Source organism: Episyrphus balteatus, chromosome 2 (assembly GCF_945859705.1).
Source record: "Episyrphus balteatus chromosome 2, idEpiBalt1.1, whole genome shotgun sequence".
Taxonomy (NCBI): domain Eukaryota; kingdom Metazoa; phylum Arthropoda; class Insecta; order Diptera; family Syrphidae; genus Episyrphus; species Episyrphus balteatus.
Window position 1 is genome coordinate 115,355,000 of NC_079135.1, and position 14,272 is coordinate 115,369,271.

Below are 14,272 nucleotides of genomic sequence, written 5' to 3' on the forward strand. Positions count from 1 at the left end.
AATTATATGTTTGTATTGCTGGCTCCTTATTCAGGTGTATATCATAGGCCCAGAGTAAGTAGCAGATTTGTGCATTACAGGAAACCGATTCATGTTAACAGATGACCAAAAAAATACTACTTGCCAAGCGAGCAAGCAGATGAACAAGATCCCAATAATATAACTTCGCAGTACTTTGTCTAGTCGGATAAATTTATTACATCACAAAATGTTCTTATTAATTAAGGGCCCTATTATTACTCGTGCATTACATTCATGTCGTGGTATTGCGATTAGAAATCTACGTTCACCCCATATTGGATTCAAAATAAAGAAAATGATTTCCCAATATCATTTCTAAAACGCTGAATTGCTTATTGCAGGCTCAATTACTTCCAATCGCCAAATTTTTTAGCGATTCGCAAGTCATAATAGGGCCATAAATTTAAACAAGTAAGGCACAAATCCGCTACACATTTTGAATTTGTTTGTTTTCTGCAGCAACGATCTTCTTAACTGTTTCACTTAAATTAATGAAGTCTCTGATCGTTGCTATAAACATTAGAAACGTTTGATAAAAAAGTATAAAACTCTTCAAATAAAAAAAAAAAAATGATCAATCTGAAACTATACCTGGTAAATTCAAATCCTTTTTCATCAAGTTAGCGCTGCACATCCCACCAAGATAAGCCAGTTCATGTTCTAATCTTATCAAACAAGAATTCTTTGCATTCATCTGTATATTAAATAAAATTCATAAAATATTCCAAAGAAATAGGATCTAAATATAATTAAAACACTCACAGTTGTTGGATTATCATAGCCCACAACAAGACACTTAAATCCAAATCGATTACTATGTGGATCCTGAGCATATAGAGAAGCTGTCTCCAAAGAAAATTCCACACGATTACCAGGCAAAACGATAACATTTTGTGGCCAATTGCTAACTCTGTAAAATAAATAATAAATAACAATAGCAAATAGGACTAATATATTTTTCTGACTTACGTATTAAACTTCTTTATAACAACCCACTCATTGTCATTTGTATTAGTATTTGTTCCACTACCCCGAGTGTAATTCGTCACAATGGCATTCTTACAACTCGACCTCTGCATTGACATATTATTATCAAGCATATCCAAGTAATCATTATCAACTTGACAAGGTTCAATCATACATGGTTTAGTTGGAATAGAAATCAACAAGTAGTCTTCAAGTTGAGCTGTTCCACATTGTGGATCAAATTCAATAGCAAACCATTGAACGCAATGTGGGAACTCGACTCTGGGAAAAGAAACAAAATTATGTTAACCTTGGAGTTAAATTGAAAAACTACAATGCTACCTCTGACATGTTATGGATCCACTACGATATGGATGTTCACTTTCTACAATGCAATAATGATTACTCGTAGTACATGTATCCATACTCTTATCAATCTCATCCATCCTCTTCTTGTTAATGTCTGAAGCTGAGAAATCAACCTTCTTATCCTTGGATTTAAGGGTAAGATATTCTTTACTCGAATAAAGTTGATTCAAAGCAGCTACATGTGGCAAAATTTCCTTGATCAGTCCAAGAATTTGGACAGAACTCTACAAACACCAAAACAAAAATTATATAAGATGGCTTATATTGAACAAACAAATATTACCTTTGGATCATTACAAGCTAGTGTTCCAATTTGTGCATAAATCAATGGCAACAAAGTATGAAACACATTTGCCGATGATGTGTTAAATACCTCAAGCAACTGCACCACAGTCATTTGACTTCCCAAAACTCCATCATCTGAATCACTTCTCTTATCAATCACATCTAACTCGTTGTCAGTTCGATCGTTACCATTCAGTTTAGTATCAACATGTCCTTTGCGATAATTCAATTCTTGAATAGCACCACTTTCTTCAATCAAATCCTTTGGGTGAATCTCAGTTGCACCAATTTCAATCTCAATATCAAATGGATTTGTTGATCGTTTATCAAATTTGAAAGTTTCAATCAAACCTTTGGAGAATGATTCTATTCTCTTGGTGATATCTCTGGCTGTGGTCAAATTGGGATCCGCCGAAAGTGCAGATGTCCTTGAATTATTTGCCCAATTTATATCCATATGTTCCTCAATCGGTGTTATATTATGTTCCGAATCAATTGTTTGAGTATGATTTGAAGAATTATCACTTGGTGATAAAGATGCTGCCAAAGCATTCCTTGCCAATATTAATAGTTCAGTGCATTTTTTAGTTATATCAGTTGCCACTTGAAGGGCTGTATCTCGAGCTGTAACTTGATTTGCATATGTCAATGAATTACCATCATTCTTTATAGGATTGCTGTAATAGAGTATGCATGGAATCTGACCCCGAGATGGTGTTGTTCCATTAAAACTCAAATCACATGAATAGAATGTAAAAGTTGTCCCACATGGACCACGAATCGATGACATTCCTGAATCCCCCGAACAAGTTCTAGCTCCTTGAGAACATAATCGCAAAGCATAGCGAGTATTTTCTTTAATATGAACTGGTCGTTCGAATTTAATTTCTGCCATTTCATTGTGAACTGCATCCTGATCATATGAACCCGATACAGACTCAAGTGTTTCCCATTTATGCCCGGTTGCTTGAAGGTCAACAGTATTGTCATAGAGAAGTTCTAATTGGTAATCATAGTTCCCAGATCCTGAATACATTGTTGCACCGGCAACTGCAATTCCTGGACGATCAACAGTAAATGCTATGGCATCAGGGCCAAAATTGCCAGTATTCCATGTTCGACTTACATCGCAACGGGAGAATCTATTGCCAGTTGAATGGAGACTTCGGGGAGGTAAGAAAGCTTTTTCAAACTGAAATTGAAAAAAAAAATTTGAAATGGTTGTCTGTGAAGTGGGTTTACGAACGATAATTTTACGTGATAACGTCATAAAAAAAAACAGGTTGTGAGCTTTTGTTAAAAAAAAGTGATTTAAAAATTATTTTTTTGTCAACTTTTTTGTTAAAAAATGTATAAGATAATAAATCTTATAGTAAAGTACTTAAGCTTAAGATTAAGACTTTACATATTTATATCTGTATGTTTTATAAAAAAACGGAATAACTTTTTAAATCCAATCATAATTTAATAGAAAAGATTACCTTTTTTTCTTTCCTCATTATATCAATTTTTGTATATGAAAAGATTACGAATAATACGCTATTAAAAAGCATATACATATCTAATTAATAAAACTACATTTAATTCTATACGTTACGTAAAAAGATAAAAATGATTTATTGCAAAAAAATCATTTTTCATGAAAAAAGCAAAAAAATCGAAGTTTTTTTCTTCCATTACCCTTAAATACATTTTTTTATAAGACAACCTATATTAATTTTAACTCTTTACAAAATTCCTAAAAATAAAAAACACCTAAAAATACCCCTAAAAAAGTAGGGGTTTTTCAAAAATTCATATTTCAAAACGCAGCACTTACATTTTTTTTTTCGTTGGTAAAACTTTCCATTAGTATAACCCAAATATGTGTACAAAATTTGCCCTACTCATTATAACTACTTTTTCGTAGGTCTAACTCATGTTTTTGTTTTAAAAAACCCTTCATAAAATGATTTTGAATTTTTTAAGATTTTATCAATACAATAAGTTAATCTATCTGGAACTTCAACTTTATCATTAGCCCTTAAGACCTATCAAGTTTCAAGAAAAGATTGCTTCCTCAACGAGATAAACTGGTAACAAGATCAATATGTCTTCTCCGTTACTTTGGAATGGCCGTAATGATTGTATTTTAAAAAATACTTTAGGTTATAACCTTTCAAATAAGCTATGGCAGATTTTTGTATCTCAAATATTTTAATTGCAATATATTTACCGTGACCATATTTCTGGAAGCGAAACCCGGGACAGATAAAAAAATTCGTTGGATCGTTTTGAAAATATTGATTTTTAGGTAACGAAATTCTTACGTGTGCTAATGGAGAATTTTTAATAGTTTGTCACTCCCATTTATTTGTCCAAGCAATTTTTCTTTTAGCAAAAGTTTTTTGACTTTGGATATTAGAAAAATTTTCGTTTTGCTTCAGCAACGTACTAGCTTTATCCAAAAAATTAGAAAAATTTTAATTTCCAGCCACTGTTTTCTTGTTTTTCGTACAAAGTATTTAAAATATTGAATACAAAAATCAGAGAATGTCCAAATACGGGACAATCACGGGACAAATTACAAAATACGGGACACTTACACGTCCCGGGTTTCTTAAATAAAAACCCGGGACAAGCTGTAGAAATACGGGACAGTCCCGGGTAAACCGGGACGGATGGTCACCGTAAATATATTACCACACTGCTAAAAACTTAAAGCGTAACCGGAAAAAATGGCGTCACTTTTTCGTGGATGGAGCCATGGTTCATCGATTTATAAGACCATAAAATTAACATAAATTATATAGACTTACCTCATTTAAAGACGTTTGATAGACAATCTCAGCCAGAACTCTTGCCAAAAGATGGCAACAATTATTGATCAGACCTTGATTGATATCCTTGCACATGATAAAGTCATTAACATTCACACTATGGTTGTAGATATTTTCTATTTTAGCCTTAACTGGGCTTGAAATAATGTCCAAAAGTCTCAAGAGAACATCCTTGAAAGCCCAGGTATTACTAGTGAATTCACTCTTCTCTTGTTGCGTCCGATAGATCATCTGTTCCACCAGAATCGGATACTGATGGTTTTCTGAACTAGAAAGCATCGGTAGACCAAAGTTATCACTTGGACTTACAATAGACTGTCTTTCATTTCCGGATGTTAAAAGCGAAAATGTTGTCCTGAGTTTGATTGAAGGACTACAAAGTCCAGCAATTATTGCACTGAGAAGACGAGAATGTAATTCGCCCTGAAAAACGAAATAGAGTTATGAAAACGAGTTGTTGGAATTCTACAAAAACACATACCAAATCCATTTGCGATAGAAGATCACATAGACAATTCCATTTAAGTGAAGATGTTGGATAGAATGCATCGAAACATGCAACAAAACTTGTATGGCATTCTTCGAGAATCTCAAGGACCATACGATAACCTAGGAGGGAAACATAATAATTTAGCTTTCCAGGCTCACAAGCAGACCGTTACTTACCATCTTCACTACAAATATCTTTGAATATATCGTCATTTAGTATCTCAATTAGAAGTGCCCTTACATTTCCAATACACTCGGCCAATTGAACATTTTCCATATTGGCCTTGCGCGAAGTTGGAGTCGATAATTCACTTGTTCCAAGAAAATGCTTCGGTCCATTATTTACGGCTTTGCTTGATTTGGCAGCTGAAATGAAAATTCAGTCACAAGAATCCTTACTAACATTTTCTCATTTCCTACCCAAATTTCCTTCTGCCAGCTTCTTTGCCGAGACTTTAACAGTCTTCTGGGGATAAATTTCGTTGGTGTACTTCCTCAACAACCTCAAACAAGATTTATTTACATAAATCAAATATTCCAAAGATTGTTTAACTTGCAGATGACGTGTCTTATCTCTTTGTTCGCGAATATTTCTTTTAAATGATTCCCAAGACCATTTCAAAAGCGACACAAGACTTTCGAAACATTCTTTCGTTACTGTATTGGCAAATGATTTGGAAATTTTTTGAACTGGATCAATTTCAATGTGTGGTGTTGGTTGTTTTGATTCTTGTGTGATGAGCCGGTATAAAATGGACGGAATTTGCCCAGAATTGATATCAGTTCCGTTGTTGGCTTTTTTAGAATTTTTAAAAACAAATACTAATTGATCTTCGGTGGTAACGGTAGCTTGTCCAGCTGATCCACAATCTGATGATGGACCAGCTATGCGTGCCCAAATTAAATACCATCGACCAGATGATGCTGTAATGGGTTTGGGCAGCATAATGTGATATTTACTTCTTGCTGGACATTCAAAGGGAATTTCTTTGGTTTCGGAAATTAGAACTCCATCTTTTTCATAGCCTCCACCATCGATGCCAAGATCGAATACTTTTAATTTGCATGAATATTCACCACGACCACCAAACATTCCAAAGCCACCTTAATGAAAATTTAGGGAATTAAATCGTTTTTTTTTTTTTCAAAAATGAAGCATATATAAACCTACATATTAGCACATCGGTATCGCAAGAGAATCGAATAGCTTCTACACTATGTCCAGAATATCCCCATCCACCGCCAAAGTTTTCAAATCGATTTAATATTTGATAGTCATTCGATTGGTTTTCTTTTGTCTGATTTTGTTGAGCTGGTGTTACATCTTCAAAACAACTAGGACTGCAATAGGGAATCAAATTAGGGTCATAAGTAGTTTTTTGAGCTTAAATTACTTACATCAAATCCTGAGCAGATGTAAGGACATCCAAACAAGCGAGAAGATTTAATGAAGCTTGTGATCGAGAAACTTGAGAATCTGGTTTAGTTGTAGGTAGAGACAGTTCTGGAGATAAAATTGCTCTAAAATTCGATGAGTTCTGCAATGAAAATTATTTCATGTTTTTAATCTGAATATGAGTTTTAAGCTAACAATTAAAATTGAAAAAGAATTCAAAAAGAAATCACTGTTTTTTTACCACCCGTAGTGAATTCGATTTATTTTTAATTTTGTCCGTGTGCGGTATCATAAAAGATACGCTTCACGACGGGTAGGGTCTTGATTATTACAGCCTTTAGTTCTAAAGTTTTTTAGAATATTTTGACTTCGTCGTTTTTCTCCGCAACAAGACTGCTTACTGAGCTCATACTGTTAGCACAATGTTGAACTAGTTGGCAACAGTTTACAAATTCTTTTTTCGAATTTCAAGAAACATTCAGTGGTATCGTCGTATCGACTTACTCAAACAATAAATACAAGTGTTGCACAGAAGATAATAAGAACACTAAGAAATTTTATTTCTTTCCTCCTTTACTGTTCTTGGAAGCATAATGAGAATCGGGCGCTGAATACTGCTTCGTGAAACAGATCTTGATTTCATGGAAGCTTTTTGTTGTTTGGACCCAGATAGCTGAGAATCAGACTTTAGTACCTATGTCATGTCACAGAGCAAATCAAAGATACTTTCATAATTAATGCTGAAGGAATATTTGGGAAGAAACAGTTCTTGGTTTTTCGAAGTAAATTGGCAAGGATTAATGAAAGAAAAAATTTAGCGTGTACGTAATGAAGTAGATGAAGTAACCTCAGTAATTTTATCGAAACAGTAGCTCCAGAAGCAGAAGAGAGTTTTGCAGAGAAGAAGACATCCACTAGCAAATAGTTTGGAAATTTTTGTACTATCCCGAATGTTGAAAAAAAGATATGCTGATCAAGCTCCCGATGAAAAGAGTTAAATATATTTATAATTATCAGCATTAGTGCTCAGGAAAATATCGTAAAAGTGTAGTGACTTCGTTTTATTTAAATATCACCTCCAATGTAGAACCCACTACTTTCACTTTTTTATGAATTTTCTCATCTAAAGGCAAAACATCTTATGATTTCTGGCCCAATCTCATATTTAGAAATGAACAACAGATGAGATCAATGCATGGCAATGTACTGGCCATTTTCTTCTCTTATTCGGCGCTTTTATGATCTCGATGTCAAGGGTATTAAAACTTTACTTCAGTATTTACTTCATTTGGGGATCACAAGCCGCCTATTAGGTTCTTTGGGTCTTACGTTTTTGTATTGTTTTATTTCTGAGGCCAACTAAATGCTGGTGCTTTTGCAGTTTTTTGTACCAAGAGTTTCTTGCTTTTTTAACGAGAGTCTCCTTCTTTGAAAAATACCAATAGAGTCGGTCAAGCTTTATTTCAATATTGGGAGATGGTATTTTTAACATAAAGTTTTTTGGGAAGATCATTCTTCAAATAAGTTTTCCTAGATCTTCGTTCTTCTTCTAATTCGATCAAGATTTGCTTTTCTTATTGTCATATGAAGCATTCAGCTGCTGTTAATTATTTTGTACGTTGTGAGAGTGAGTCCATGTGAGTGCTGGACGCAAAACTGTGATGTAGAGACTTCCTTTAAGATTTTGCATTGTTCCATATCTTCATCACAAGAAGATAATCAAAGATCTTTTCACACTTCGGAATCTGCATCCAATAAAATTCATTATTTAAAACATCAAATTTGCACACTATTTGATATAAATCGATGAGTTGATAAAAAAAAATTTGAGTCCAATCTCAAAGGCTCAAAACTGAAAAATATTTTTGGGTATTTTATCCCATTTCGATTTTTCATTATTTTAAACAAAAAAATCTCAAAAAAAATTGTCTGAGAATCTTGTACTCAAAAGTTAAAAAGTAATTTTTTTTATTTCTTACCGTTCCATTTTTAGGAATTTCACTAGCCAGAACATTGTAGCATAACACACTCTTATTAACTCCTCCATCAAAAACCCACAAAACATTAAACTGCGGATCCAATGCAAAAGCAATTTGAGGCATTGGTTTTTCAATGGGACTTTTTGGTTCCTGACGACGTCGTTTTCTCTGATCTCCAGCACCCATAAGCATTTGGTTTTCATGAACTTCGAATATTTGATTCCTGGACTCGTGCATACTGCGTGACATTTGATCAACACTTCGATCGATATTCTGATTGATTTCAGGCATTTCAGAGTTACGATTGCTCTGAATTATTTGAACAAAATTAACTTGGTTGTTGTAGTGGGCAGTGCAACTACCATCACGTCGATTTATAGTGAGAGCGTGGAAAGTCAACGGAATTGTTGGAATCAATACTAAAAATAGTAGAAAATGGAATAAATCATAATTCTAGAAAGCAAAAAATTGAATTTCATACAAATTGTTTTCTTATCAGCAACAACACTTATCTTGGGTAGAATATGAGTTGTTATAAGAGATTCATCGATTTTAATAAATGTCTGATCGCCACTGGAACCGATCCAAGTGGCTTTTTTGCCAAAGCTTGGTCCCAAACCACTGAAAAATATTGGAATCAGTTCTATAATTTCAATTTATTCTGTTAAACTTACAAGACAACTCCAGGTGTACAATTCCATAAGAATTTTTGTCTTTGTGCCATTATTGCCGAGGCGGTAGATCCTTCTTTAGATGGATCTAGTAATTTTAAAGCTTCATCATGAATTGAAGACTTATTAAAATCGTTTGGTAAACGACCCAACTGTCCTTTCTAAAAAGTAACGGAAAATATGTTTAGATTATTTTTAAGGATTGAGGATATGATTTTACCTGATAGTTTCCAAAAGTGTATACCACCCCTTTGTGAGTCAATAAGACAGTATGATTACTTCCGGCAGCAATTTGACTAATAGCACCTTGAACTTTTACTTGAACTGGACCACTTGCCGCTTGTAAGTCGCCAGTTCCAAGTTGCCCATATTGATTGCTTCCAAATGTGAAAACCTCTCCAGTGAGAGTCAATACCACTGTATGATGCAATCCACAAGCAATCTGTACAACTGGGCTGTTCGATGGTAGGACTAGATGTTGTGGTGCTAAAGGAGCGACCCTAGGAGGATCCTTTTCAGCGTCTGATGCCAAATTATTTTCTTCACGTGGTTGCTTATCCTTTCGACGCAAAATAATGCTCTTTGATCGTTGACGACTCAAGTCACTCAATTGTTTTGGATCTAAAAATATTAAGTTCAAATCTTTTCTAAGTAACGATTTTGTTACATTCTTACCGCTATGTTCAGTTTCTTGCATAGCAATACAAGATGAGCATAATCCACATTTGGAGCATCCTGCATCACCATGGCCACATGGACAAACCCTTTTTATAAAATTAGAAATAAAATAAAAGAAGCAAAATTAAAATAACAAACTTACGCTCCTGGCATTCTCTCTTCCACCGGCACATTGAGAGAAGACACACAAGAAATATTGTATCCAGTGCATTCCTTACAAACAACACACACCCTACATTGCCCTTGTGCCACATGATGATCATCGAAATCACACAAATTAGCAATATCATATTTATGCCTTCTTTCACTTGGTTTTATATCATTCGAATCTACTTGACTTCCTCCATTGGTATCCATCGAGTAATTCGATTCTTTGGGTTTCGAATTAAATGAACGGCCACATTGGCCTTTGTTATTTAGACCAAAGGTAAAGAGTTGCCCTTTGGAATTGAGTACAACGCAATGTGCTTTACCCAATGCGACTTTGGTAATATGCTGATCAGAGAATTCAGTAACGTAACCATGAGCATCACAATGTGCTGTATCCTTGCCAAACATAATAAGTCGTCCAGTCTTGGTTACAAAAGCTGATGTTCCATTATTGCATGCAGCTTGAATAACGACATGTCCATCTATGCGAGTTAACCGTTTGGGTTTAACAGCTTTTGGTTGCCGGCGATTTTTGGAGGAATCTCCATCTTCACCTCGACGGGCAGTTCCTTGAAAAAATAAAAAATAAAAGGAATTCAACTCGTAATCAAAAATTTGTCAAGTGATTCGTGTTTAAAAACAAAGGAGAATGGGCATTTTGGAAATAGGTGTCAAATGAAAGAACTATAACTTAGGAAAAACTTTCGCTCTGGACGTTTGGCTCTATTGCAATTGCATTAAGAATCTGAGATATTGCAATATTAGTATTGTTAATGCATCGTTCAGTGTTTGAATTTTTAAACTCGAGACTTAAGTATTTAGTTGATTCTCATCACGTAAAAATAACAGCAAAATTTGGAAGACAGAATTTGATTGCGAAAAAGACTATGGATGTTGAATTCTGTTCTCATGAATTCAAGTGAAATTCATGTTTAAAAAATCAAATTTGCAATTAAAAACAAAACTATCCATGAATTATGAAGAAATAAATGTTTTTATGTAGATATATGGGAAAGTTGCACTGCGACCTATAGTTGACATAATGGTAGTATTCAGGTTTTTCGTTCCGTAATTCGTGAATTCACAAGCCCACTCTTCCGTGTTAAAAACTTTATTTGAAAATTGTTCTCGAAATTTTATTTCCTGATCATGTCAGTGTGTTTTTTAACTGTTGTGTTGGATACCGATTCCCTCTTTCTGAGGCCTATACTTTTTTTTGCCCATACCAGTTTCCTTCTTGGCGAATCTCAACATTGTTCCTTTAGTACTTTCTATTATTTCGTGTCCATTGCTGCTGTAGAGCAAGTTCTAATTGAACCCCTAATACCTATACATATATCCAGGTTAATCTCTGAACTTTGTTTAGCGATTTTTTTGCCGTAATCAGTTCGGTTCTTTTGTGCCACACGACCCAGGATTTATTAGCCAATCTACGACATACCATCAGGGCTTTGATAACTATTCCGACTGTTATTTCTTAAACTTCATTCTAAGCTTGTGGGCATAAAACATTGGATGAAATGTACCTTTCTTTCCTATTTGGGGAATAGAAATTATTTAAGCTCTTCTTCTAGCGAGGGAGAGCTTTCCGGAAAATGAGTATTTAGCAGCAGACCTGACTTTTGTTCTTCGTTTTCAGTAAAACAGCCGTCCGGTTGGCGTAGGCCTGATGATTTTTAAGTTTCGACAGAAGTTTGCTTAACCAAGGTGCATCTTTCTTTCTTTTCATTGGTTTTATAAGGCAACTGAGTTCGGAGAGTACATTTATTGCCCATAGTGGTTTGGTCTAACTGGACCAATCTGTTCAAGATAACCCCTTAAGTGCGATATTGTCAGTGTTCCAGTTCTTTTCCCTTGAAGTTCATCCTATTCTCTGATAGAAACCCACCTACGTTAAACGTTATGACTGTATGGTCAGACAGTCAGGGTTGATTGGAAACATTCCAAACCCTTATTAAGTCGTTTACGTGCATGAATAATACATGCATTGAAGAATCGAATCAACTCACTATCCTACTTTAAAACAGAAATTATTTCTTTCTTGTTTAATCGCAATTTTTAGCAAAACCTTTTCAATTTGCGCATATTATTAAAATAAGAAAGAGCAATAATTCATTCAGAGACAGTAAATTCTCACCTGCAAAATATACAGTTCCATCATCATTGACCAAAAGTGCATGAATCCCATCATGTCCAACTGCTACCTGTGTAATATTTGAGACCTTCGAAATAATCAGTTCTGTTATTTTCATTGTTGGTGTTCTTCCAACTGCTTTCAAACCCAAAGAAGGTGATTTCCCATAGTAATAAACTTTTCCATTTGAAGCTTTTACAAGTCCAAATTCTTTGCCACACGCAATTCCTTGAATTTCAATATCCGTTGGCAATTTTGGTTCAAAAATGTTATAAGATGATTGTATCTAAATTTAAACAAACAAAGAAAACAACTTGTTAACAAAATAATATATGCATGTCGCAATATTAGAAAAATCTTAACCTTTTGTATTTGATTTTGATTGAGTACTTCATCTTCAAAAGCTGCGTAGCCCAGGGTTCTGAATTTTTTCCGAGCTAGTTTGAGTGGCAAATCAAATGCTAGAATTCCAGAACTATTGAATATTTGCTTAACAACAAGAGTGTCCTTAAAAAGAAACATAATCCCAATCGAACAACTTAAATGGATTTTCAAAAACAACAATTAAACTTACATCACGATTAGTACAAATCATGTTAATTGACTCTTCATCTGAAAACAGAACATAATTGAGCCCTTCGCGAATCATTGGAAGATTAACATTGGACGGACATTGAATCGTTGACAAAGTGTCAGTGTTAACCAGTAGAATATTCTCAGAAAGTCGTTTTGAAAAACGTTTAAAATACAATTTTCCCTGCAAATTAAAGTAATAATCGATGGAAAATGGGAAATTTTAATTTTTTTTGTTTAACTTACTGCACAGAATCCCAACCAACCACATGCTTCTTTTCCGAATTCGGTATTGTTCGCATAGACATGACCTTTAAAGGACCCATTGAATCCAGTGCCGATTTTCAAAAGGCAAGTTCGGTACAAAAGATAGATGAATGTTCCATCGGATGCCATTGCTGGTTGAATCGAAGTCAATGGTGTTGTGGTGTTTAAGATCGATCTTAATGAAAACTAAAAAAAATAGATTTTTAAACTTAAGTAATGATTTTTTGATAAAGAAATATACAAACCTCATCAACCAAACAATTTTGAGGCACTCCATGCGAATGAAAATCTGGGCGAATGGGTTTATTTAACGCAGCACTCATAACAGTTCGCTGCAGAGAAAATAAAACCAATGGCAGCTTAATGATCTGAGCCGACAATTGCTTTGGAGACTTTAAGAGAGCAGCAATGGCTTTGAGAATCTTTCCAGTATCGCCACGAGCAATACATAACCCGATTAACGATGAGCAAGCAATATTTGACCAACTCGCTTCATACATGGGTGAATGCGATGTTTGTTGTCCTCCCGAAGATGTGCACATAGTAGCTAGATCAAGAAGTAGATCGTAGAGTGGATTTATAAGATCATCTGGTTCAAGTTTAAAACTTTCAGGCTGTTGTCCTTGAATAACATCAAATAATGCTTTTAGAGCTTTTGTGCAAATACTTGGTTGAATGTTTCTAGCATCGCCAATCAGTTCAAAGAGACTTCGTAAACCAGCACCAACAATTAGTGGTACCTTAGCTATTTGCACTTCTTTTTCAATGGCTTCATCGGTTTCAGTATCACCATCGCTATGTACTGAATCAGCGCCACCAGCATTGCGTTTTTCATTGCTGTGACAAGAACATTCGATTAAGTTGTTGGATAAACATGCATTGGTGCATATCAGACAGCAAGATGATATTGCTTTGATCTTTTTCGAAGAAGAAGACTTGTCCTGGAATAGAGCATATTTTGCATCAGCTTCTAGGACAGCTGATCGAATAGCTGAAAAGACTGTAAATTTTGATGAATTTGGCTTTAGTTCAATGTGAGCCAATGAGTAGGCGGGGTAGAGTTGCTCATTGTCTACCACATTCTCGGCGGCTTTTTTGTCTTTGTTGTTGTTCCGCTTTGAACCTCCTTTGGTTTCTTGTAGTTTTCTAAAAATAATACAAAATTTTATGTTTATTTTAAGTGATTAAAAATTATTTCTTCCATTTTTAGGGAAAATTTAAGTTTATTAACTATTTTTAGATATGATGAACAGAAACAGAGCCTATTTATAATTGGATTTGTGATGAGAAGAACCATTGGACAATAATTCTTCGATTATACCAATCCATTAATTTCTGCACCCTAATGTTCACAAGAAGGCTTGATGGTCTATAGATAAAAAAATTTGTTACTTAAATTGGTTATAACGCCATTAACGCCAGCCCTGTTTTTCATCAAACTATATTAGCTTCAAAAACCAAAAGTTCGCGTCCTT

At 34.5% G+C, this 14,272-nt stretch overlaps 1 protein-coding gene across 3 annotated transcripts in view; it reads right to left on the minus strand.

The window, feature by feature from the left end:
• LOC129912280 (E3 ubiquitin-protein ligase highwire) overlaps positions 1-14,272 on the minus strand; it is a 118,221-nt gene that overhangs the window by 101,011 nt on the left and 2,938 nt on the right. Inside the window, exons 2-23 of one of the 3 annotated variants that reach the window (XM_055990476.1) lie at positions 13,043-13,943; positions 12,777-12,983; positions 12,532-12,714; positions 12,321-12,464; positions 11,961-12,243; positions 9,816-10,392; positions 9,671-9,759; positions 9,216-9,616; positions 8,999-9,156; positions 8,806-8,930; positions 8,325-8,743; positions 6,348-6,487; positions 6,121-6,290; positions 5,370-6,053; positions 5,127-5,315; positions 4,942-5,069; positions 4,440-4,883; positions 1,640-2,833; positions 1,330-1,580; positions 991-1,269; positions 784-931; positions 613-715 (exon numbers count right to left, since the gene is read on the minus strand). In XM_055990476.1, coding sequence (XP_055846451.1) covers positions 613-715; positions 784-931; positions 991-1,269; positions 1,330-1,580; positions 1,640-2,833; positions 4,440-4,883; positions 4,942-5,069; positions 5,127-5,315; positions 5,370-6,053; positions 6,121-6,290; positions 6,348-6,487; positions 8,325-8,743; positions 8,806-8,930; positions 8,999-9,156; positions 9,216-9,616; positions 9,671-9,759; positions 9,816-10,392; positions 11,961-12,243; positions 12,321-12,464; positions 12,532-12,714; positions 12,777-12,983; positions 13,043-13,943 — 7,217 coding nt within the window. Of the gene's footprint in view, positions 1-612; positions 716-783; positions 932-990; positions 1,270-1,329; positions 1,581-1,639; positions 2,834-4,439; positions 4,884-4,941; positions 5,070-5,126; positions 5,316-5,369; positions 6,054-6,120; positions 6,291-6,347; positions 6,488-8,324; positions 8,744-8,805; positions 8,946-8,998; positions 9,157-9,215; positions 9,760-9,815; positions 10,393-11,960; positions 12,244-12,320; positions 12,465-12,531; positions 12,715-12,776; positions 12,984-13,042; positions 13,944-14,272 lie in introns of all 3 variants that reach the window. The other 2 variants (XM_055990475.1, XM_055990474.1) reach the window with 2 other exon arrangements.